Source organism: Chinchilla lanigera, unplaced genomic scaffold (genome assembly GCF_000276665.1).
Source record: "Chinchilla lanigera isolate Chin_1 unplaced genomic scaffold, ChiLan1.0 scaffold00164, whole genome shotgun sequence".
In the NCBI taxonomy this organism is placed as follows: Eukaryota; Metazoa; Chordata; class Mammalia; order Rodentia; family Chinchillidae; genus Chinchilla; species Chinchilla lanigera.
Window position 1 is genome coordinate 1,047,626 of NW_004955565.1, and position 26,572 is coordinate 1,074,197.

General features: G+C 36.9%; 1 protein-coding gene across 1 annotated transcript in view; it reads left to right on the forward strand.

The window, feature by feature from the left end:
- Cask (calcium/calmodulin-dependent serine protein kinase (MAGUK family)) overlaps positions 1-26,572 on the forward strand; it is a gene marked incomplete in the record, with an annotated part of 363,168 nt that overhangs the window by 168,066 nt on the left and 168,530 nt on the right. Inside the window, 2 exon segments of the mRNA XM_005413251.2 lie at positions 14,757-14,834; positions 19,541-19,613. Coding sequence (XP_005413308.1) covers positions 14,757-14,834; positions 19,541-19,613 — 151 coding nt within the window.

Consider the following 26,572-nt stretch of genomic DNA (forward strand, 5'->3'; position numbering starts at 1 on the left):
GATCACGTAACTTTGAATAAGTTATGTAACATTTATCTTAACCCTTAATTTCCTCCTCTGCAAACTAGTATGTGTTGCCTCATGTTGTTATGAGAATTAAATAAATTACTTGTAAAGCACTTAAAATGGTGTTTGATGTGTAGTTAAATGCTCAGTAAATCTTTGCTATTAGCTATTAACATACCTATATTTAACAGGAAACTTTAGGGTCTTAATCCCAGAGGAGTGACTAATGTAAAAATCATAGTGTATGAGGATAATAAATTCAGATATCCGTGTCTTCCTGTAATACTAAAAGGATCAATTTAGTTAACTGCTGGCTTTTATTTGTCCATGTAAAATGAGTTTTGTTGCTATCAGTAAATTGGCCATAATGTTATGTAAACATTCAAGAACTCCTATTTTTTCTTTGTAATGTCTGAAACTTAGAAATAATTCACAGGAGTATGAACGGTACTCCAAGAACATAGTAATGGTTCTACTTGCTAAGTTGGAACAATTCAATCTTAAATAGATACTTATGCTTATGCCTCTGTTTTTGTTTATATTCATACATCTATAGGCCAGTTCATTGGTTGGTTGGTTGGTTTGAGACAGGGTCTCACCATGTCGTTCAGCTGGCCTTGAACTTATTTGTGTAGGCAAAGCTGGATTCAAACTTGCAGCAATCCTCCTGCCTCAGCCTCCCTGATGTTGAGATTACAGGCATGTGCCACCATGCAGGGCTCAAGTGCCAAAATTAGCATTTCATTTTAGCTGGGAACTTGCCTAGAAGAATTACAACCCCTAGTTTGATTTCACAGTGTAAATGACACTAAAATAAAAACAGAAAACCGGTTATTAACTCTATAATTATTTTATAGTCCCTACTATGTTTGTTCAAGCTGAGTTCATTTTCTAAATTAGCCCACATTCTTCATCTGCTGCGCTATATCAGGGCTGGCACAATTATTTATAATTCTTTAGTGTTCTGTAAAACAAACAGACAAAAAACATGCCAAAAACAGAACTGTCAAAGGATGACCCTGAATCTTTGAATTCCACAAGATGCTGGAATGAACCTGTTGCAGGTTTCATCTCTCCATGTTTGAAGGGTCCTCCCTCTCCTGGAGTCCAGGAGCTTTAGAGAAGGCTTTGAGGAGCAAGAAGAATTTATTTCTAGAAGAAAAAAGAGTTACAAGAAAAGCTAGTGAGACTTAAGAGCAACCATAGATTCTCACACCAGAGTTATAAGTATTTAAGCAAGATAGAAAGCAATCTGATGCACTGATTGTTACTAATTTGGTTTTGGGTAGCAGAGGTTCCATCCCAGCTTCCACCTACAAGAATAAGCGGAATCAGAGCAAAGATCTAAGAAGCTTTTTAAAAAAATCTTTAAACCAGCTGAACTAATAGATCCAGTAAATGAAATATTATATATAAGATATTTGCACAGCTGTTATTCTCATTATTTGATTATGAAATTTTTATTTTATCATAAAATAAAAAAATTTGTTATATTTTAGAATTAATGAAGTTAAAAGATCTGGGGGTATAGGGCTGCGTAAAAAAGAGAGAAATTTAGGGACCAAGGCCTTTGGGCTCTTTTCCCTATACAAGCATAACTGGGGTCACTAATATCCAGTACCTTTGTATAGTACAGACCTCATCTTGAGTATAGAAACAATGGTAGCTTAGAAACTTGGTCCTTACTTAGCACCATGAAACACAGTGTCTCTCCTGGTCAGTTGGAAGGAACTTGTGAGGATTTTTAGTAATTTTTAAAAGCTCTTTGAAGATACAGAATCACTGTCTTCGTAATAACCCTGGCAAGTCCATCTTAGGGCAAGGGCAACCTCCTCCTTGAAAAAGATGAGCAACATGCATGGAACTAACTGTACAGTGGGTCATGAATCAAAAGAATGAGCTGCTAGCCCCATTTGCCATTAATTTGTTACTAACCCAAAGCATATCTTTTAATGAAACTTCCAGTTTTAAAGTTCTGTGATGTGACTCATGGTGATTTATATCTTGAGGTCCCAAACCCTGATTGTGTTGGGAGTTGAGGTGAATGTTTAGCTGTGGCGATTAGAGAGAACACTGGGAGTAACAGTTAAACTGCTACATGGTAGAACAGAGCAAGGTCTTTTGTGCTCATCTGACTTCCTTCTTTTCTGGGAATTTCAGAAAACTGTAGAGAGGTATGTTGATATAAACAACTAATAATTCAGAGGTCTGTTGCTCCTACCATAGAATCATTTGCCGTCCCTTGTAGCTGATGTTTCCTCACCCACTAGGAGGCACCATTGTCAAACAACATTGATTAGGGATCAAGGAATCTTGGTCCTTTAAGAAACTAGAAGAAAATGTTCAAATGGGAAAGGGACTTAGGAAGGGGGTAAAGGGGATGGAAGGAAGGGAGGAAGGAAAGGAAGGGAGGAAGGAAGGAAGGAAGGAAGGAAGGAAGGAAGGAAGGAAGGAAGGAAGGAAGGAAAAGGGGATGGGAAGGGAAAAGGAAAAAATGAGAAAAGAGGGGAAAACTGGAAACAAAGCTTTTATAAATAAGGAGGGGAAGAGGGGTTGAAGGGAGCAGTAGAGAATGGAAAAAAAAGAAGAATAAAAATATATCATGTACAGGTACAGATTCGCTATGATGAATGTGATCATTATGTATATCTAAAATGTACCAATAAACTTAATTATTTTTTTAAAAAAGAAACTGGATGGGGGAGCCAGAAATGGCACACACCTGTAATCCTAGCATTCTGAGAAGCTGAGGCAGGAGTATCACAAGTTTGAACCCAACCTGGGCGACTTAATGATTTAGCCAGACCCTGTCTCAAAATTTAAATAAATAAATAAAATTAAAAGGGCTGGGATGTAGCTCAGTGCTAAATCCCCAGGTTCAATCCTAAAGTGGAAAAGGAAAATATCTAGAAAGAGGAAAAGAATGGGCATTGGAGCAGTCCTCAGTTTCTAAAACTTGACAAACAGTATCCTAGATTACATTTCAATTTTAGAAGTAGCAAAATCTTTCAAGCCAGTCTTTTTTCAAAGAAATAGAATTATATGGGATATAAAAAGAGACTTAGAGATTGTCAACTCAGAAAAATTAAATATGATTAAAGTCTGCCAAGCAATTAAATACAGGCTTTTCAAGAATCAATGTATAGGGGGACATTTCTCAGTTTTTTTCTGTCTCAACATCCTAACCCTTTTCCAGTATTTAGAGTATCCTTCATCTTAAGAATTTTGATGGGGCATGAAGCCAACTTTCTACTATAGAAGCTGAAAATGCCAGGTTATTGCTCTTCTTGTACATTGGGTTGTCCCCCATAACTAGGAAGGCTCTAAGATTAGGAATGGAGCTGAGGATTGGAGGGTGGGGAAGAAGAAAGGCAAGCCAAGAGCCAGTATTCAGGGTGCCATGTTCTGGTGGGGAATTCTGAAGAACCCAAGAATTCTTAACAGAACCTAACTTTCCAAGGCCTTGTGAAGATCTGTTTGTCAAGATAAAAGATAAAAGTACATTTATCAATTTATGTTTCATGTATAAGTTGAGTATCCCTAATCTGAAAATCCAAAATATTCCAAAACCCTAAAATTTTTGAGTACTGACTTGATGCCATAAGTGAAAAATTCCACACCTGACCTCATGTGACGGGTCTCATACAAAACACAGGCACACTAAAAATGTATAAAATTACCTTAGCCTATGTATATAAGGTATATACGAAACATAAATAAATTTTGTTTTTAGACTCAGGTCCCATCCCCCAAATATTTCATTGTGTATGTAAATGTCCCAAAATAAAAAAAAGAATCAAAATCTGAGACACTGATGTTTTGACTAAGAGAGACTCAACCTACATAATTTAAATATGTAAACATGCAGTAGCATAGGCTTCCACTTGTACACTTGTCCCAAGCCTTGCACATATTAGGGGTCGCCTAAACTAAAGGCGTGCCATATGTGCCAAAGCAGCCTTCAATCTGTATCCTGCTGGAGACAGGCAAAATTGCAGAGTAAAAGAATTTGATGTGCTCTACCTTCTTTTTTCTGTGGCCTTTCCCTTCCTTTGGTGCTTTTTTTATTTTAAAAATAAAAGAACAAAAACATTAACCAACAGACATCTATTTACAAAATAGCACAAGAGCAATACAAGCAATACTGAATTACAGACAAGGTGACAGGAAATTAACAATGGTTGTTGTATTACGTATTGATATTTTCAAAGTGGTTTCTCAGGAAAACAAATATAGACATGCAAGATTGATCAAATAATTAATCATTAACTTTTCCTTTCAATAAAGTGATAGAAGTCAGTAGTACAACTGTGTTAGCTATCCTGTCTATACATATATACATAATTTTCCCCTTCTTTCTTGTCTCTTTTGCCTCATCCCAGTAGTTCTTTCCTTTTGAGCAGCTTCCTTTTCTTTCACAATGTCTATCATACCTCCTAATTTTTATTCACTCTTTCAGGTTCTTACACTAATGAGATAATAGGTTGCTTACACATGCAGGTCTGATTTATTTCACTTATGAGTATGGTCTCTAGTTGTGACTATTTTCCTATAAAAGCCTCGAGTTTATCTTTCGTTATAGCTGAGTAATATTCCATTGTATAAAAATGCCACAATTTTTATCCATTCCTCAGTGGATGGACATTTGGGTTGCTTCCACAATTTAGCTATTACAAATTGTGCTGCTATGAACATGGGTGCACATATATCACTGTGCCGTTTCCTTGGATAGACTCACCCTGAGAACTTCTTGGTACATTCTTCCCCTCCATGAGTTATGAGAAATCCCCTTCAGACATTACCTTATCTGCAGCACTGGTTAGGAAGACGTTTTTTAAGTTATTACCAAGCCTTCACACCCACAAAACTGCCATAAACCATGCTTGGCGGCAGACTCACTTAGAAGGATACAAGACCAGGAAGAAAACAGAGCTCTCCAGTGAGGTAGCCTCAGGCATTACTCTTCAATCAGAGTCCATTCAGCATTACATAAAATAAAGTTCAGTAAAGGTGTATAGTGGGGAAAAGGGTTTTTAAATAGTGTTGAGAAAGCTAACAATTCAGAAAAATCAATTTAGAACCTCCACCACCATCCTCCACATACACACAAACAACAAGAAAACTACAGGCAGAGTTTATTAAACTAATCATAGGAAAGACAGCAAGAAATCAAATTATTTAACAGATCTTTACAGAGCTTTTAAAACTTCAAAGGACTGGAATTCACAAAGGAAAACATCAATAGATTTAACAAAATTTGAAAAAATAGAACATTAATTTGCTCCAATATTGACATAAAGTGGTTACATTCTATTGAGCATGAAGCATTCACTCCAATGAAAGGAAGGATATTAAGGTTCACACACAAATGAGTGAGGACAGGAATAGATAGTACCCGCCAGAAGAAGTACAATTGGTAAATAAGCATTTGGGGAGATGCTCAATCATTTTAATGTTTTTGACAATATATCAGAATTGCTTTACTAAGCCATGGAGTTTCAATTACAGTGACTACCCCCATTTTTCATTGAAAAAATGGTTTCTATCTACTTGTGTATCCTGTGTAAGTAATTCTGTGGTCCCTCTCAGGTTCATGGTGAAAGAGTAGGACTGCATCCTGTTTACAGTACAGATAGGAAGGAAGAGCTTAGCTCAAATTCTAGTACCTGTGTTGACTCCAAATCCACCACCCAAGTTGACTCCCTTCCCAGGCCTCCAGACCTTATTGTCATGTGTCAGAAGAAATGTCTTGAAATGCTGCTTTCCTCTTAACTACTGTGTAGTAGCCGTAGGCCCCCCCATACTCTCACTCACGTTCATTCTTATCTTTTTCTCTTTTCCCTCTCCCCTGCTCTTCTTGAGGACCCATCTCAGAGGCTGCCTACTTCATGAAGACTTTCTAAACCCCTCAAAGTTGTACCGTTTTCTTCTATCACAATGCTAAGATGCACTCATCGCTCCTCTCTTACATTTTTATCTTGTTTCTTTATCTCTCCTTGTGCAGTATAGGTACAAGATAGGATCTTGATGTATTTGCTCAACAAATATACTTTGAGTGAAATTAAATTCCCTTTCCCAGTTATAGTCTGCTTTAAATGGGGAAGAATGAAAGGGTTGTATGTGTATGACTTCTTTCTCTTTTAGAAATCAACACCACCCACAAATACTTGGAAGTGCTGATCAGTGGGATTTCATGCTGACAATCAAAGATGTGTTTATGCCCCCATAAAAAATAATAACTGATAGTGCAAGTCTAAGTGACCATACACACAGATTCTTAGAGCCCACATGTTCTAGGAAGAAAAAGTTAGAAGCTGAAAGAAGCAGGTAGACATCACCTTTGGTATTGGAGTCAGAGAAGTGGAAAAGTGAAGAGAGAACATCCCACACAGATGCATAGAGAGAACTTTAGGGGTAGGGAGTGTTATGGGACATTTGTGAAGATGTCAAAACAGTACCACAAGCAAAGCCTTGAATTCGAAGAAAATAAAACAGAAAGTTCTTTTTTTAATCAATACACTGATTTTTATGCACAAAAATTATGGCCTTTATCAACAAGCTTATTATATACAGAGAATTCATTTAAACCATACCAATAATATTCACACATATTCTAGAATGGGGATGAAGGCTCTACATTTTGAAGCTGTCTTGGGAGGTTCTGGAGCATGAGGGTTCCATAATAGAAGTGAAAATGGGTTTGTTGTATCAAGCCCTCTCTCATTCTATGGTTTAAACTACGTAGTTGTAATCATTTGTCTCCCATTAAGTAACCGAAAGCCTTGAGTAGAAGTTATGAAGTTTCTTTCTTTGTAACCTGAGTGTTTAGGGGTACAGGGGTGAATGTTGCTCAGGCTTCAAAGTCAGACTGCCTGGGTTTGAATCCTGACTTTACCACTTAAGAGCTGTGTGATCTCTTCAGCAAGCAGCTTAACCTTTGCTATTTCTCAGTTTCTGCTAAGTAAAATAGGGGTGCCCATAATACCTCATGGACTTGTTATAGCCATTGAATGAATCAGTGCATGTCAAGCACTTAGAAAATGCCCACCACATAAACAATAAAGGCTAACTTTAATTTTCTACTGTAGTAAAATAAATTATTTCTGTTACGAATTTATGAATATGAACTGCTTTGTAAATACTGTTTTAACTGAATTCTGAAAGGGCGGCTTTGCATTTCTTTAGTTTTTCCATTTTACATTTTACTGATTAGTGCATATTTACAGTATGTGATGTTTATATTCCTTGTGGGCAGTTGATGCATTGCATAATTCATCCCAATTCTTTTTTCATCCTTTCCCTTCCCCCCTCCTCCATCCATCTCTTAATTCCTTTCCCATGTAGAAAAGGTCTGTCTCCCTACTTCCTATTAGCTGTTTTTATTTTGCTTTTTATTTATATTTCAACAATTAAAACTGATTTAGTATGATAAATATATACTACATGTTCATTTTCTCCACATTCTTTTTATTTTAAAGAGAATAATAGTAATAAAGAACAATAGAAAAATACCAACAACATAGACAAAAACAAAACAAAGCAAAAACAATGAAAATGATACAGGGTTTCAGAACAAAATGATAGGAATTAAGAGTGGTTGTTATGGGGCTGGGGATTTAGCTCAGCGGCAAAGCGCCTGCCTGGCAAGCACAAGGTCGTGAGTTCGGTTCCCGGTACCGGAGAAAAACCAAAAAAACAAACAAAAAAAAAAAAAAAAAAAAGAGTGGTTGTTATATTACATATTGTTATCTTCAACAAAGTTGCTCAGATTACCAGATGTAAGAATGCAATATAGATCAAATCATTAAAGAGAATAAAAAATTTTTAAAAAGTAGAAATGATACAGAGTTTCACTAGACAAGATGGTAGAAATCCACCAATGGTTGTTATATTGCATATTGTTGTCTTCAAATTAGTTGTTCAGATTTCCAGATACAAGCATGCAAATTGATCAAAAGAATTAAGCATTAACTGTTCCTTTCAATAAACCATTAGACATCAGCAGTACAGTTATCCCAGATATATATGTGTGTATGTGTATATATATATATATATATATATATATACACACATGGACACACACACATATATATTTTCCCTTCCTTCTTTCTTTTTCTCCTTTCCCTCATCCCAGGTGTTCCTTCCTTGAGCAATTTCTTTCCCTTTTGTAATATCTATTGTATGTTTGGGGTTTTATTTACTCTTTCAGGTTCTTACACTAGGCAGACAATATGATGTTTACACATGCGGTTCCAATTTATTTCACTTATGAGTATGGTCTCTAGTTGCATCTATTACCTGCTAACAGAAGAAGTAAAAAGAAAAAAGTGAAAAATTCCAAACATAGTCCTGCCTACTCTTTAATACCCCTTTTTAACATTCATAAATTTCTATCTCTATAGCTATATACATGCATATATAGATACATGTTTATGCATCTTAGTATATTATGACCATGTGTCAATAAATATACTTCTATAATATCATATAATAACAGCATAAGATTCCACTCTGAAAATTTACCACAATTTAACCATTCTACTTACTGAAAATTTAGGTTGTTTCCAACTTTGGCCTATTACAAATAACTATAATAAGCCTTTGTCTGACAGATAGCACTAATTACTTCCCTTGGAATGAAATTATTGGGTTAAAGAACATGTACATTTTAAAAACATTGGTCAAGCACTATAAAATGGCCCTCCAAAGGGGTTGTATTGTTGTACTTGTTTATCAACAGTGGGTTTCTGATCCAGTAAAAGTTCCCTCAAGGCTGAGTTGTATTTACGTGTCATCTGTGTAATATGAATTACCAGCTTCTCACACTTAAAGATTAGCACTATACCCCAACTTCTTTCAACCTTTTCTATATTTGCAGGTAATAGTAACACCCCAATCTTGAAATGTAATGTCTCAAGCTGGCATAAATTTTGGTGTGTACTTTTTTCAGTATCACATTCAAAATATTTTCAGATTTTCATTATTTCTCCCTTGATTAACAGGTTATTTAACATTCATTTCTCAGTCTCTAAGCATTTAGGGTTTTTTTTGTTGTTATTAACAAAACTACATTGTGGTTAGGAAACATGCCTTGAATATTTGTTTCTTATTGAAGCTTTTAACCTCAGCTTTTATCTCCATGGTAGTAGTAAGCATTTGGGTTTCTCCTCCCAACATGTCATAACAGAATATATTCTGTATCCCAGCTTTTGAAATGGAGCTCTGTGGTCCCACCAGAGATTGCTTCATTGGGGCCTTAGCCTTTGGCAGGCCCTTCAGAGGTCTGCCGAAAAGTAGCTCAGTCTCTCCTCTTACATAACCTGTTACAAAAGCACTGTACCCTATCCGTCTTCATCTGACTGCCTCTCCAGAGTTCCCCAAAAGTGCCTGCCACAACTCCCTTTTGATAGCTCACTCCTCAACCCCCAGGGCAAAAGCAGCTCTTCCTCACTTCTTTGAACTCTGATCTATTCCCTATTCTCAATAAGTAGTTTTACACTACACATTACTTAGTTAATTCTTTGAAGATTTTTTAAAAATTTCTAATTTCATCCATTTTTACAATTGTTGATTTTGTCATCTTTACAGAAAATACTGGTCAGAGAAAACCAGATTTAGTCTGTCCTCTATAACAGTGCTCCTCACAGAATAGTTTGCAAATGAGTCCCAGTCAACCATCTGTAACCATCTATGAAATAGTTACAGAAATTGAGAGTTAAAGTTTAGAAACTGTCACTTGCAATTTGACGGTGCTGGGAAACCATAGTACCTGAGTTTCTGCCTTCAGCTTAAAATAATCCTTATGCCAAAGGAGCATATTTTGGAGTGGCATACTCAGATCCCCTTTAATATAATCATATCTTGTGCCTCTAGACCTGTGATCTGTTTTGTTTGTTTGATACCTTGGTTTAGGATAATTTTTTAAAATTATATAAATAACGCATGTTTGTTATAAAATTTTTTTAAATTCTGATAGAGGGGGAACTGCTAAACTCATTCATAATCCTACCACATTCCACAATTCAGAGTAAAGCTCCACGGTTTCTCTCTACATAGACAGTAGTATAGAAACCCTCCCTGTGTTCTTTTATAGAAGGGCTTCTCCTCCTACTCATTCCATCAGAGTAGAAACAACTGGGGAAATTCAGAACATACCTTCTGAAGATTTACGATAGTACCAGGAACACCCCAACGTGGAAAGCCAAAAAGGAAAGCAATAAAAGAAGCCTTATTATTAAATCATTACACTATCAGATAAAGTTTGTCAGAGAATTAAATCACTAATTTTTTTTAAAAAGTTCAAGGTTATTGGAATTGTCTGTATTATGAAATTTCTGTGATGAATAAAATTTACATAAGTAATATTTCTAGGCTCCATTTTTGTGCCTCATAAAACTTAAAAATTAGATTGTTTCTTTTACTTTACTATCAGTTAATATTATAAATAACTAATCAGAGATTTAATAATAGAAAATTATTTCCATAGTGATAACTTCTTTAAAACACTCCTTTGTAGAACATGTTAACATTAAAAGTTACACAGGCAATTTTGTTTGGTGCCCGTGGTTATGAGCCACTGAATTTAAAAAGATATATAGTGGCCCAAAGGATTCCATTTATAATAACAATAAAAATATAAAATGCTGGGGCTGTTGTGTGACTGAGTGGGAGAACACTTGCCTAGCACATGAGAGGCCCTGGCTTGATTCCCAGAACCACAAACAAATATATATATAAATGGGCAAATATATATATATATATGGGCTGGGGTTACAGGCATGCACCATTATGCCCAGCTTGAAATCCTCTTTACAAGATGTAATTTAAATATATGTGTATATTTGATATACACACATATATATATGTGAATAGAGAGAGCAGGAAAGAGACACAGAGGAGCTCAAAATATATGGTGAAAGTTAAAATTTTTAAAAATTATTGCAGTAAACAACATATTGCCATTAATCCCCTCTAAAAATACTCCCCTTCACTCTAAACATTGTTCTTGATGATGTTCTTAGGCAGTTCTGGAAATCCTCTGTTTTTGTTTGTTTGCTCGTTGTTCTTTGGTTTTTTTGTTTGGTTGGTTGGTTGGTTTTTCTCCAGTACCGGGAACCGAACTCACGATCTTGCGCTTGCCAGGCAGGCGCTTTGCCGCTGAGCTAAATTCCCAGCCCCGTTCTTTGGTTTTTTGAGACAGGGTCTTGCTATATAATTCAGGCTGGCCTTGAATTTACTATATAGCTTAGTCTGGCCTCAAATTCACAGTGATGCTCCTGCCTCAGCCTCTCAAGTGCTGGGATTACAGGCATGCACCATCATGTCCAGCTTGAAATCCTATTTACAAGGTGTGATTTAAATATATGTATATACTTAATATACACACATATATAGGTGAATATGTATATGATGAATGCTGCTGCTGGGTGTCATCCAGTTAAGAAATAAGCTTGTTAAAACATTAGAGTGTGTTGTCATCTACCTCATTCACTAAATCCGGCACTGTTCAACTTCTGGTTCTTCCCCAAAGTCAAAATGACCATGAAAGGCAAACATTCTGAATCAATTCAGGACACTGAGGTAACCGGGACAACACAACTAAAGACACTTACAAAAGAAGACTTCCAGAACTGCTTCACAAAGTGATAAGAATGATGGCAAGGTGTGTTCAAAACAAAAGAGAATATTTTGAAGGGAATAATGGCAATATGTCATTTACTGTGATAATTTTTAAAAATTTAAACATTCACTATATTTTCTCTCATACCGCATACATACAGTGCCTAGGGAAAGAACTGACAGCCCTTGGAACCAATATAAAGAAAAATTTATAACTTACAGATATGAAAAAAATGGAGAGACGTATGTTCATGAATGAAAGTATTAGAAAATGTTGGTTTCTAGAAGTTAATATATAAATATATCTTCTGGGTCAAAGTAAAAAAATTTAGAGTTTAACAAAATGAATAATATTCAACTGGGAGAAAAAACTCATAAGTAAAGAATAATAAGATGAGGCTTAGTTTGCCAAATACTACAGTATGCATTACAGTGTTTAAGATGATGTGGTACTAGATGCAAGAATAGACAGGTCAATGGAAGAAACCTTAAAATGCCCCAGGCATGTGTATATGTGCATGTGTAGAGATTACCTTTTCACGTACTATAGTTAGAACCAGAAAAAAATAGGTTGGTTAGGTAATTGACAGGTAGTTGTAGCACAGGACAGTAAATAATTTCCATTGATTTCTCACTGATTCCCCCCTTTAGGCTTTGGCCTCTCACCACTTTGCTGCCTCCTCTGCCCTATCTCCCTTTTTCTTCTTTCCTTTTAAGTCCCTCCAAAAAGTGTTCTTCTAGCTTTTAGCACAGCTCCCAAATTCTTAATGAATAGCTGGATGTGGTGGCACATGACTGGAATCCCAGCACTCTGGAAGGCTGAAGCAGGAGAATCACAAATTCAAGACCAGCTTGGGCAACTTAGTGACTTACTAAGACTGTCTCTAAATAAAAAATGGCTGGTAATGTAGCTCAGGGTGAAGGCCCTGGGTTCAGTCCCCAGTACCACAAAAAATAAAGTTCTTAATTCCTTTAGTATGAAGTCAGTTTGGTTCTATCCTTTGCCCACCTCTTTCATCTAAGCTGAACAGAGCTTATCCTTATATGTCACAGTTAAAAAGGAAAACATCGATATGAAACTAATTTCTTCATGATGAGGTGTTTTTTAATCTTCATAGATCAACTAACTAGCTTAAACTCCAGCCAGGCTTAAAAATAGCTTTTTTTTTTTCCTCCTTACAATACAAAGAAATGAAAATATTCAGGTTCTGTAGTAATTAAAAAAATATAAAGTAAAACAATCCTGAATGATTTTCCCCCTGATTGGCAAAGATGAAAAGGAATCCTAATGAGGGCAAACTGGAAGCAAGGATATACACTCAATGGCAGAAATATGAATTGGTACATTCCTGGTATATATATATTAAAATTATTACTGTGTATACCTGTGACCTAGCAACTACAGCAGATGATCAGGATTGTTCACAAAGATGCATGATCACGTTCATCCAGGCTTGATTTCTGCTGCTGGGGTAAGGATGCTGCCATTCTTCAGAGTAGACTAGCTGTCATAAACATTTGGGGGAAGAATCCTACTTGACATTGAAAAATGTCCCTTACGTGTGAAATGAGAAAGCGGCAAAGTTTGTAAAGCCTTTTATAATGTGTAAATGCTTTCATTTACATAAAATCACACTGTGATCCAAATGATATAATAAACTGTTCCTTTAATATCTACTGTATGTGCACTCTTGTGCTGGATTTGGGGTGGGGATGTGTCGGAAGTATAAACTTGACTTGTTCTTTAGAACTTTATACTCTTGTTGAACTGCCAGAGTACATTAAGAAGTGTAGTTGTGCAGTTGTTCCTTGCACATGCAGTAGGGGTAGCTGGAATCAAAGAGAACACACTGGATATAGCTAGACAAAGATTTGAGTCCTGTTACTCTCACATCTTAATCCAATTACTTAGACAGATTATTTGAGAAGGAGAATGATGCTAACTTCATAAGCACTTGTAATTATGAAGGGAGACTTAAGAGGGAGTGGTTCCTATGAGACTGGGTAAATACTAAGTATGTTCCTTTACTCTTATAGAAGTTTCTATTTCCTTAGTATAATATCTGCAACAGGTATGTTGATGATTGAACTACTATATTTGAAAACATTTTTTATATATTATAAGCATTTTAAGGTATTGTGAAAATGTTAGCTCTTAATATTAAAATACTTTCATTAAGATAGGGAAAGATCTGGCACAAGTCTCTGATCTATAAATATGTACATGTATGTTGCATGTGTTCATACTATGTAAGGGCTACATGTGATGATATGGACTATGTATGTTGTTGAAGAATGAAAGCAAAGGACGGCATTAATGTGGTTGGTGATCACTGAGGGGGCTTCTTGGGGCAGTGGGATTGGAATAGAAATGTGAATTTACACAAGATTTTAATATGAAGAGCATTATTTGTGGAAGCCAGTGGCAAAAAATAAGGAAAAGAAAATGGTGAGTAGTAAGAACATCAGACTGCCTAGAAAGTGTGGTTTTTTGGAACTAGACAGAGGAGGTAGAAGAGGCAAGGAACCTAATGTATTCAGTGAAAAGCAACCATTTTAAGTTTTAAAGCAAGATAGTAATACTTTGGCACCAACACATCAATGTAGAACATACTTGTAGTGATTAATTTGGGCAGTGGAGGCATAAACAAAATAAATTCTAAACCAGCTCATTATTTGTCCTTCCACAACACGTACTGCAAATTTACCATTTTGTGGTTATAGCTAAAGCAAAACATTTTTAAATTCTTGTATTCATAAATACTACATTATATGACTAGATTAGAATTTGACTCAAAAATATTCCTACCACCTCAAGCATTGCTCCTTTCTGAGGCTTCTTACCATCATAGCCTAAAAAATGTATAGTCAGTTTTCTAGACCTCATGTTATTTGATACTTCCATTAACTTACTTTTCCTACAGCTTTCTTTTCCTGCAGATTTTCAATGATAAAATGGTTATACGGTCCTGTATAATTTATGTCTGCTTTGCATTGAAAGAAAGGAGGTTTAAGTAATTTGCAGTCATTAAAACAAGTCAACTAATAACTTAGTGATGATATATTCATCTCTGATGTTGTCTTCCTGGAATTTCCTCTTTTCTTATATTCTATTTCATATCTCTCCACAGTATGGATGGAGCGGATCTGTGTTTTGAAATCGTAAAGCGAGCTGATGCTGGTTTTGTCTACAGTGAAGCAGTAGCCAGGTATGTAGTCTTCCAAGAGGAAAAGTGAAGATAAAAGAAGGACATGACAAAGAAATCACGTGGAGTAGTAGCCTGCTCTCCTAATTTATCCTGAGCAGACTTCTGCTGTTTGCTTCAAGGAACATAGCTATTTCAGTATACATTAATAGAATCAAATAGTGACTGGAAACACGAAGTAGCAAACAATAAATTCATCTATTAATATAGGTTTGAATTTTCACACCAGAAGTGCTATTGTTCCCATTTATGATGCCTTATGCAGACAGGATCTGATAGCTTAGGAACCATATAGAATTAAATTTGACTGTTTTGTTTAATGTTTGTTTTTTGGCAGATTCAGTTCATTAGTTCTTCACTTTGCTTTTTAGTGATATCAAACTGTTATATGACCAATTTGTCTAAGGAAAAGCACAAAACAGTAAAAAGAACAAAAGGAAAATCACTGTTTTTCTGTATATATTCAGAAAAACTACTACTACACACTTCAGGCCAATGTGTAGTCCCCCAACCTAAGGGCAGCCATTGTTATGAGTTGAAGAGTTGTCATAATGACCTAGTGACTCAAATTAAAGAGTAAATATGAAAAATCACAGGAGCTATGCCTGCACCAGGCCACTGGTTTATATACCCAGAGCAATACAGCTTTCTGCTTTGGTTATATTCAGTGATATTGTAAGTCTATTCCAGTGGGCTACCTCTTTGCTACAGGAATATACCACCTTCCTCAATCACCAACTGTAATATATTGAAGGGTTCAAACCCACAAACCTATTGGGATTCATTAAAACATTTGAAAAGCAATTACATCACATGGTTATAACTTCCTCCCTCCTATCATTCCTTTAGTAACTATAGCATCATAGCAGGACATAGCTGAAAACTACTTCAAAACTAATTTAATATAACTTTGGCTTAGATATCTTCAGGTTCAGTGCCCTGACTCCTACTGTGGAAGAGTGAGGGCCCCTTCTCAGGAATGGAGCAAGGATAGCAATAGCACAGAATAGAGAATATACTCAATGTGGGGTAGCTGCTTTTTTGTGCTATTGGGGCTAGGAGAATAACCAAGTGCAAATTAATATATGTTATCTGTAATTCTTTAGATTCCTGATATATGGTAGACCTGAAGCTAAATAGCTTCTTTTCTTTTGTGCCATAGTTATTTTTAAGTCCCACTTTTCTATTGTTGAGTTCTTATCATAGCTTTAAATTAATAATTTTGGGAGGCTTCAAAGCCATAAAGTATCAAATAGTCGATGCTATCTTGATTTTTCTTGTGACACAGTTGTAAACCACTCTCTCTGACTAAAGCTTTCATTGTTTGACTTTTATATATCTTTATTTATATGTATTTCTTAAAGAATTCAATAAAATTCATATGTTGAAATATGAACCCTCAATATGGTGGTATTTAGAGATGGGTCCTTTGGTAAGTGATTAGGTTTAGATGAGGTCCTAAGGGTAGGGTCTCCATAACGAGATTAATATCCTTATCAGAAGTGAAAGACCAGAGCTCTTTATTCCACTCTGAAGTATAAGGCCACACTTAGAAAGTAGACATCTAAGCCGGGTGTGGTGGTGCATGCCTGGTAATCCCAGCACTCAGGAGACTGAGGCAGGAGGATCGTTGTGAGTTCAAGACCAGCCTAGGCTACAAAGTGAGCTCAAGCCCAGCCTGAACTGCATGGCGAGACCCTGTCTCAAAAAGACAGAAAAAAGAAAGAAAGAAAATAGACTTCTGTAAGTCAGGAAGAGGGCTCTCACCAGGAACTGAATCTGCTGGCAGCTTGGTCTTAGACTTCCTAACCTCCAAAAATATGATAAATCTCTTTTGTTTAAGCCTCCCCAAAAAGAATAAGTGAAGAATTGGAGGCAGCTGGCCTTGTCTGAACTAGAATTTTTCAAGGGCCACATAAAATACTCAAAATGAAAAATTCAGAATTTTGATTTGTTTTAAAATATTTTTCCTCAATTGATGCAGATGATTCTTTCCTTTTTGACCCACAGTAACACTGGGATACCTGGGATATGTGCTGGCAGAGTTAATGTTAAATCATTGTTACTTTTACCCATTCTTAACTTTTCTTAGCCTTCCTTTAACCTCAGCCTGTCTCTGCCCTTGAGCTAGGTGTCAGGATCAGCAGGATGGTAGCAGGCAGAGTTGATGTCATACAGTGAAATGACTTGTGGTCTTTCCCAAGCTCAAGAATTATAGAAAAGATAGCTGTTCAGTTACATCAAGATGAGAGCCTATTGATTTTTAAATCTACTTGTACTTGCTGTTAAAATGGTGATTTAATGAAAGCGACTTTCCACAATGGACCAGAAAAGAATAGCATTGAGGCCAGCAAATGGCCTTTCTCAGAGAAAGGTTTGGACACAATTCATTAGACACTAGTCCTTCTAACAATGCAAAGGACATGAGGCAGGCTCACACAGTATTATTAGGTGTATTCCCCATTGCAGAGGATCAGTGACCAAGTAACAAGTGCAGGTAGATTCTTCCTTTGGTATGCAGGGCTTGGCCAAGATACTTTGAACTTTCCTTTCTCCTCTCTGATTCTGTGATTTGGTGTTAGGAAATTCAGCTTGTATCAGAATTCCAGTGAGAACAACTGCAAGAGCTCTCTGAGACACCAAGTATTCAAATTGATAATGTTGTTTTTCTCCAACTGACTGAGTTTCAAGAGAAGCAGCAAAGCATGGCATAAACTAAAAATCTGTTCAGTGCGTAGTACGGCACAATTAGTAATCACCTCTCTTTTTTCAGGGGTGATGAGTTGTGGAGTAAGATAACATATAGAATGAGATTATCAAATCAAATTCTTACAAACCAGAAAGAGCTTTTTACTGAGTACCAAGCTTTACTAAATAATTTCAACAAAACAGGAGAAGAAAAAGACAGCTGAAGCAGAGAAAGACCTCTGCTACCAAGGCCAACTCCCCACCTTATCTCTTCCTGTGTCAGCAGAGCACCCCTGGTCCAGAATAGGTTAAATCTCTACATGAGGTTTGTGGGATTCCACATGCATGGAAGCATTTCAATTATGAAACATCTCCATTTTATATCCAAGAGAGTTGGATAGCTTCTATGACTTCCTCCAGGAAGCCATCCATGCCTCAAAGATCCCATCTTCTCTTCTACCATAGAAAATCACACACACAAAAGAAAATCTTTAGCCAGGGACATTCTGTTAAGGGCATGTCAGAAACTAAGACCTCTTCTGCCCAGGAAATAGCATTAGTCTTTTTACTCAAAATTGAGTAGAAGAGTAGACTGAGTCACCTCTCTTTTTTTCTACTCCCCTAGCCCCTCTCCAAAATGCCTCCTTCCAGAGGCAGTAAACAGATTGCTAGCCAGCTCTTACCTTGCACAGTGTTATCATTTTTCCTGACCCTCAGAGAAAAGGGAGGCAGAGAGATAGAGAGATAGATAGACAGACAGACAGACACAGAGCTGCATCTCTCTGAAAGCATGTGCTATGATGCTTCATAAGATTTTTGATTAAAAGTTCAGTCACCAACTCTCTAGAATGTGTGGACAGATTTTGTATCCCATTTTATTCTTCACATACACTCTTGATGGGTACAGCCTCCAGGGATGATAACTGGGAAGATGAAGAAAGATTAGTTTCGATCTGTTATAATTTGCAGAGAAAAAAATTGTACTCTCCCTTCATATACCCTAGAGATTCTGCTGTGTACGTGTATTTGGGTCAAATAATGGAGTACTCTAAAACTCAGATCTAAAAATGTTCTTTCAATGAATTTTGTTTTGTTTTATGAAGCTTTGAGATAAGACTCTCTCAGCTAAAGATAATTTAGGTGGCTATCTTAACTTTGTATCCAAAGTAGCCCATCCTGTAGGTACAAACAATGTCTGCTTTACCTAGTCTAAACCCACTAACCCCTGTGAGAGCTAGATTGAAATTTAGGGCATTCCTGAGACTTTAAACAAACTTAATAAAAATTTTATAATAATAATGACTTAATCTTTGTAATGTGGTTTAGAGTTTGCAAAGCATTTTGTTATTTGTTGTCCCTTAGCCACTTTGGCATTCATAGATCCTCCAAACCACGATTTAAACCACTAAAAGGTCCACAACACCAAGTGAAGACACCCTAATTTAAACCTGATTTGTCAGCTACACTGGCCCAGGCAGAATATATGACCAATAACCCCTCGTGTACATTTATAAAGTAAGAGAAATTGAACTTCAGAACGAAAGACTGTATGAACCTAGCTCTCTGGCTTAGACCGCTTTAAGAAGGCAATGTAAAGGAAAAAAGTCTGAGTTTGGTCTGGACTTGGGGTGGGGGCTTTTTTTCCTACCTCTCATTTTTAAAATGGAACCTTCTAGTCCGTTTTAATACATGAAATCCTGCATGTGCTAATTAGAGGAATATCCCTGTGAGCTTGGTTAGATAGTATCCTAGGAAAGAACTGGATGGAAATGTCTTCTAGTTGTAAAGCAGGAGTAGAGAATTTGTCTTTGTTTTGAGTCATAAACACACCTACAATGTCATATGTGAATACTATGTCATAAATGTATAAGTCTTTCCACTTTTTCATTAAGCTTCATTTTCTCGTCTGTTCAAATGAAAGATGTCTATAGGCAATTAATACAAAAATGGGAGTTATAAACTGTATTAAATTTTAAAAATTTTTTTTTACAGTTCTAGATTTTTATTGTTGTTTTTCACAGCCATTACATGAGACAGATACTGGAAGCTCTGCGCTACTGTCATGATAATAACATCATTCACAGGGATGTGAAGGTAAGTCCTTCTTGCCACTACCTTTAATATTTACAAAGACAAACTGACATAACTGGTAATAATCAGAATTTTTTCTTTAATATTCTTAGAGGGTATCTTAAACTGAATTTTATTTACAAATAAAAATTGATTTAGGGCTGGGGATTTAGCTCAGTGGCAAAAGCGCCTGCCTGGCAAGCACAAGGTCGTGAGTTCGGTTCCCGGTACCGGAGAAAAAACCGAAAAAACCAAAACTAAAAATTGATTTAGCCCCTTTATATTTGGGGAGTCATGGTAGCAATTCTTAATAGGACCGCCTTACAATTTCCATTTCTTCATTTTTATTAAAGATTACATGCAATCTAAAATGGTATTACTCTCCTTTTGCCATTGTATGTGAGAGAACAAGAAATGAAAAACCAGCAAATAGGATAAACCAAACTATGTGCAATACTGAGTTAATTGGGAGAAAAATTATAATTTGTTTTATATAGAAAAAGTTAACTATACATTTACATTTTCATAATGTTGCAATGTAGAATAGTCAGTATTGTATCTTTTTTGCAGGTAGTTTTTAGTACATAATATGAAATCATAATTACAGGTGAAATACCATCTGTACCCTTAAAATATCAGAATAATCATTATTCAGTCTTTCTGCCTATTCTACCTGTTATCAAATTAATGAGAATTCTCAGTCTCTGGCTTTGACAGTGTCAAGCAAGACATAGAGATAGCCCAGAGAAGACACCAGTGGGTCTTCCTCCTGACCCCTAGCTCCTTTCAAGACCTAGAGCAGTGATGGCGAACTTTTTAGAGACTGAGTGCACAAACTGCAACCCAAAAGCCACTTATTTATTGCAAAGCGCCAACACTGCAATTAAACCCAAATACTGAGGTTTTAGTTTAGTTTCCTTTGTTTTAAAAAAAAATAAAATAAAATAACAGACTTTTCAATGATGCAAACAGCTTTTTATTGAAAGGTAAAAGCTTGCATTTGGCATGCTTTTGCACAATTAATGTGATCTCTGCTGTTGTATGCATGCTGATAATTTGTCAAACCTTGGCTGGGGCAACTTGGCTTGCATGCCAGCAGAGAAGGCTCTGTGTGACCTCTGCAGCACATATGCCATAGATTCGCCACCACTGGCCTCGAGTCATTAAGGAGCCTCTGAGGTTTGTCTGGCCCTGTGCTATACTTTGAAACTCTAGTATTTTGTTCCTGACCACTCTCTACTTTCAGCATCCATAGACTTAGTGCTTCTTCCTTTGAGGGATGTTATTAAAGGTCTGTCTTCTTCAGTGTATTTTAAATGACCAAGAAAATTAAGTAGAATTTAGTAAAAATTTCTATGATTGAGAAATTTTAATAGAAATTCTTGTAGTTAAAGCTGAGGGAATGCATGATCAATTCCAAAACCATCTAGCATAATGTTATAACAGCAATTTTAAATCATTGGGGAAATGTACAAAATATATATTAGTGTAAATTAGTTGTATAATATTCATTCTTTCAAATGTGATGATAGGAAATTGATACTGTTATTATGAAAACTCAACCCTGAAGAGCTCAATGAATGCATGACACTTTTATTTTTAAAAAATTCTTTAGTTATCCACAATAAGAAGTGTGAAAAGATAAAAGGGGAAAAATTGTCAAATATAGTAGCATACTGTGAGACCCTTTTGTATTTAACACATATAAAAAGTGATATGTATAGAGTAAAATGTATCTCCCTGTATATAGTACAAAGTATACACAAGGAAAAAATGATAATTTAAAATAATGAAATATGTAAAATGGTCCTATCAAGATTGTTAGTTCATGTACTAGCATTGTATTAAAAACTATTTTACTCAGTAATTAATTTTATCTTGCATGAATTCTGTTTGTGAAAAACAATTGTATCAATGTTATATAATTATGACTGACAACGTACTTTACTATACCTTCACTAATGCACTCAGATTTTGATTAGCCATGGCATTGTATATGATATGATAACCCCAAACCACTTAAAATCCAAAATAGCTATATTTTATTTCACCTTCTGATTTAATTATTCATGAAATATTTGAGTGCCCACCTCAGATGGACTACAGTGCTTAGAACCCTGGAGGTATTATAGTCTCAGTAGAGCAATAAGGCAGCATATCTAGTGCTGCAGATCAACACACACCAAAACTTTAACTTCAAAGAACAGCTGCAGTTATTTGCTGACAGTCTTGCAGTTTGGACAGAGCTTCCTAGGGACTTCGCACTTGCAACTAAAGCTGCATGGCTAGTCTCCACAAAGGCTTCATTCAGCCTTTTGGCATCTCAGCTGAAGTGACTGGAACGGCTGGACCTGGCTGGCCTTTATCATCTCTCATTCAGGGCTTATCTCGCTCTTTCCAGTGGCCCTATCCCCCAAAGGACAATGCCTCAGGGCTCCAACAGAACAGCACTGGACATTGCCAGGCCTCTTGAACCTAGGCCCAAAATTGGCACTGGTCACATCCTTTACATTCAATTAACTCTGTCATTCTTGAAATGGTCATAAGGCTAGCCTGGGTTCAAACAGGGGACATAGATGCATCTTTTCGCTGGAGGAGCAGCAGCTGTAACAAGGATGGAAGAACCTATTGGTGGCCGTCTTTATAGACAGGCAGACACATAATTACTGAGCACCAGTGGTAAGTCAGTAAAAGAGAATCAGAGATTCCATGAAATAGGTCATATTAGAGCCTGGTCTTGAGTCATAGGTTGGTTTCGTGGAAGCAAGAGGACTTTTCACAGAGAAGGAACAGTGTGTGCAAAGGCCCAAAAGTAGTTTTGCACTGGATTCTAACTTAATCCTCAATTACTTTATTTCTAAAGTACATGCCACATAATATTGAGTAAGTACCCAGAAACCTTGTGAGGAAGGGAGGAGAAGTAATTCTCAAACTAAGAAGTCACCAAAAAATAAAGTACCATTTTTCAGTTGGCAGGGAGACTTAACAGAGAACACATATTAGTGATGGTGTTCTTTATATTTCAGTACCTGCAATATATACATTTTACACAGTAAATTAAATATTCATATTTAGTTAATTGACAGTGTTGAATCTGGCATATTTTCTTAAGACATTCATCCAAAATATATTGATTGAGTACCTACTGCATGCAGGCCCTGCCCTAGGAACTGAAGCTACATCAGTGAACAAAACACATAAAATCACTGTCCTCTTGGAGCTGCCATTCTAGTTCCAGGAAATGGTTAATAAGCAAAAATAAGTAAACTATAAATTACAGATCAGACAGTAAAAAGGACCTCAGGAAAGCCAGGCATGGTGGCACACACCTGTAACCCTAGCGCTCTAGGAGGCTGAGGCAGGAGGATTGCAAGTTTGAACCCAGTCTAGGCAACTTGGCAACTTAACAAGACCCTGTGTCACAATTTTAGGAAAAAAGTCTGAAAGGGCTGGGGATATAACTCAGTGTGAAGGCTATAGAGGAAATAAGGGTGGTCAAAAGGCTAAGGAGCATGAGACAAGAGACTACAGTTTTAAATAGGGTGGTCAAGGCAGGTCATGTTGAGAAGATGACATCCGAGCAAGGACTTGAAGGAGGAGATGGAGTGGGCTGAGCTGATAAGTAAGGAAGAGTGACCTAGGTGAAAGGCATGCAGTGGTGCTAGGGCAGGCATACAAGGCAGCTGGTATGGCCAAAGCAAAATGAGCAAAAGGGAAAGGAAATAGCGAGAGCCCATGATCCTGCTTGGCTCAGACCAGAGGGCTAACCGCGGAGGCAGTGAAAAAGCAGTTAGATTCCAAATATATCTCGTAGGTTGTGTTGACATGATCTCCTAATATAACTTCAGAGATGTACAAGAACATCATTTGATTTAGCATCTTGTTATAGGGGTGCTCCCACGCAGAGGTTATGGTAAAGTTTTCATGATGACCTATTTCCTATGGCTAATAATTTAACACTTTACTTGGTTTCTTTTGCTAATATTTTTTGCCAGTAAAACTGCCTACAAGCTTTCTTTGCATTCAGATGTATATACAGTGACTTGTCTGTATATAGATTTACTTTGTAGATTCTGGTTTCTGCAGTTAAATTTTTGTCTGAGTTTGCTTCTCTTATATTTGCTAAAGAAAATAGAAGCCAGGTATGGTGGCACATGCCTGTAATCCTAGCACTCTGGGAGGCTGAGGCAGGAGGATCACAAGTTTGAACCCAACCTGGGCAACTTAGCGAAACCCTATTTCAAAGTAAAAAAGATAAAAAGGTGTAGTAGAGATGAAGCTCATTGTGAAGCCTCTGGGTCTGTTTCAAAGTAAAAAAGTAAAAAGAGTAGAGATGTAGTTTGGTGTTGAAGGGTGTGGGTATGAATAATACTTAGCACAAAAAGGAAGGAAGATAGAGCATGGTAGTACTGTACTTTACTTCTCTTAGAAATATGTAGGTTATTTATCTGTTTTATCTAGCTAAGAATATTTTCATATTCCCTTACATACACACACACTCCTTACCACAAGATCCAAAAGCACTAGATTTCCCAAAGGTCCTGCCATTATATTGATTAAAGGTACTATTTTCCTCACTAAATGGACATTTCTTTTTGAAATCATCACAAATGAGTCTAAAAAGGATTATGTAATTACATTTGAGTATACTATGTCATGTGAACTGTAGTAAGCAGTTTCACATAAAATTGCCTAAAAACAGTTGTGTAATTCTTGGAAATTCAAGACTATGTATTATAATACATGCTTTCACAAAATAGCCATAGTACTATCTGGGGCCAGACAGTTTATGTGGGAGGCTGTCCTTGGTATTGTGGCATGGTTAACAGCATCCCAACCTCCTCCCACTAGAGGCCAATAGCATCTTCCCCCAGTTGTGACAACCAAAAATGTCCCCAGACATTGCCAGGTGTACCCTGGGGCACAAAAATGGCTTCCAATTAAGACTCACTGTTGTTATATAATGTTATATTTCTTATGCTTTGCCTCCCTATAGGTATTAATTAAGGTATGCATACAAATCTCTGTCTCTCTTTCTGTCTTTCTCTCTCTCTCCCCCGCTCTCTCTTCCTCTCTCTCTCCATCTTTGTCACCCCTTTAACTATTATTTTTCCTGTGAAAGGAGATGAAAACTTCCATTAATGTCTCAATGATCTTTCTCTTCCTCTCACCCCTAAGTTAAAAGTACTCAGGAGAGAAATAGCACAGTTGTCACAGTAAATGAAACTCATGGCTCCTGGCCTACTTCGCTGGTTCTGCTAAGCTAGAGAGCTGGTGGAATCCTCTGGGCTCTCCTGACTCCTGTGGACAGCTTCTCAAGGCGTCATCTGGGTGTGCGGAGACTCAGCGTTCCTTAGGCCTTTCTGTCACTCTGACCCACTCAGGCACAATTTGAGTAACTGAAGTTGAAGGGGAGCAGCTCCTCTGGGAATACAGACTGCCTGTTACACACACAGTCACTTTCTATTCTGAATGAGGCCTGAGCCCAGGAGGATGGGGTGCTCAGTTTTGAGTTCTCAGAACTGTGCAAACCCCAGTTGCACATAGACTCAGCTGGAGGCCTCCAGCCCAAGTGTTTCTGAGTGTGCTTCCTTTAAATGGTTTTCCTCCCAACCTGTGTCAACACGCCTCGCTGCTCTCTGGTCTCCTTCTGGTCTCAGTTCTCCTTTCACATGCTGAGGGCTCGGTTTTATTATAAATGTATGTTCACGTAACACTGGTTGCCATGGCAGTGTGGATTTCTTAAAGTATTCCTTCCTCTTGCTTTCCATCCGTGATGGTTTTTTTTTTACTTGTGTTACCACAAGTCTCAAAAATCTCTCATTTTGTACAAAAAATATTAAATTCTCACAGACTTATTTTCTTCTTTATTATAAGAAGCTAGTCTTCCGGCATGACTTTTGTAAGGCTGTTGAACATAATGTGCATGTTTAGTTTGTAGTGTGTTAATAATTGTACTTAGAAAAATCTCATGATTATAAGATCATCATCAATTTAATTTGTATTTCTTACTGTTATACTTCTCTTCTCCCAAAACACTCATTTAAAAAAAGGACCTCCCTGATATATTTTTAAAAACAAGAGTGGCCGGGAGTAGTGGTGCACACTTGAAGTCTCCGTAGTTGGGAGGCTGAGGTGGAAGGACTGCCTTGAGTACAAGGCCAGCCTGAACTACTTGGCAAGACCCAGTCTCAAAAAACAACAACAAAAAAAGAGTGAATCTGACCCCTCTCATTGCTCCTCACATTTTGATCTGGGCTGGTACATACCATTTAACCAAAGATGTTTTTCTGTCAGGTGTAAAACCTTTCTTGTAGTAACTCTTTCCAGTGATATCAATTCCACTGAAATTGGGGGGCCATCAGAGGAAGATCACCTCATGACTAAAATGCTTAGCAATTCCAGCATCTCTTTGTGTTCCTCGGGTGGTTTGCCAGCAGGCTCTGCTTTCACTTGTCTTCACATATTTGCCCATAACAGCTCCCACCCTGGCAGACTGCAAGACCAAAGATAGGCCAGAAGTCCTCACCAAATCAAAACCAGATGGGCCATGTTCTCCTCCTACCCAGGGAGGACAGACTCAGCTCCAGGTTGAGTGATTTGTCTTGATTTTTGTTTGTCCAGTCTTAATGGTTTGGTTTCCTGATTAATAGTTTAAAAACTGCCTTAATGACAATGCATATGTAGAAGGAATAAAAGAGGAAGTAAACAGTGTGTCATGCTTATTTTCCTAGGTTAAAATGTCATCCTATTGGCCTATAAGTCAAAATTTCAGATTTCTGAAATCCCAAAGTTCTGTTTAACTCACACAGAAACATTAAAAATACCATTTTTCTAAGATTGAAATGCTAAAAGTAAGAATTTAGAAAGTGATATTTTATGTACAATTTTCACTATGACATTAAATAGCCAATTCTTCAATTGCATAAACAATTCAGCCTGGTTTATAATCAACTGTTTAGGAAAGCATCTGTGGTGTAAAG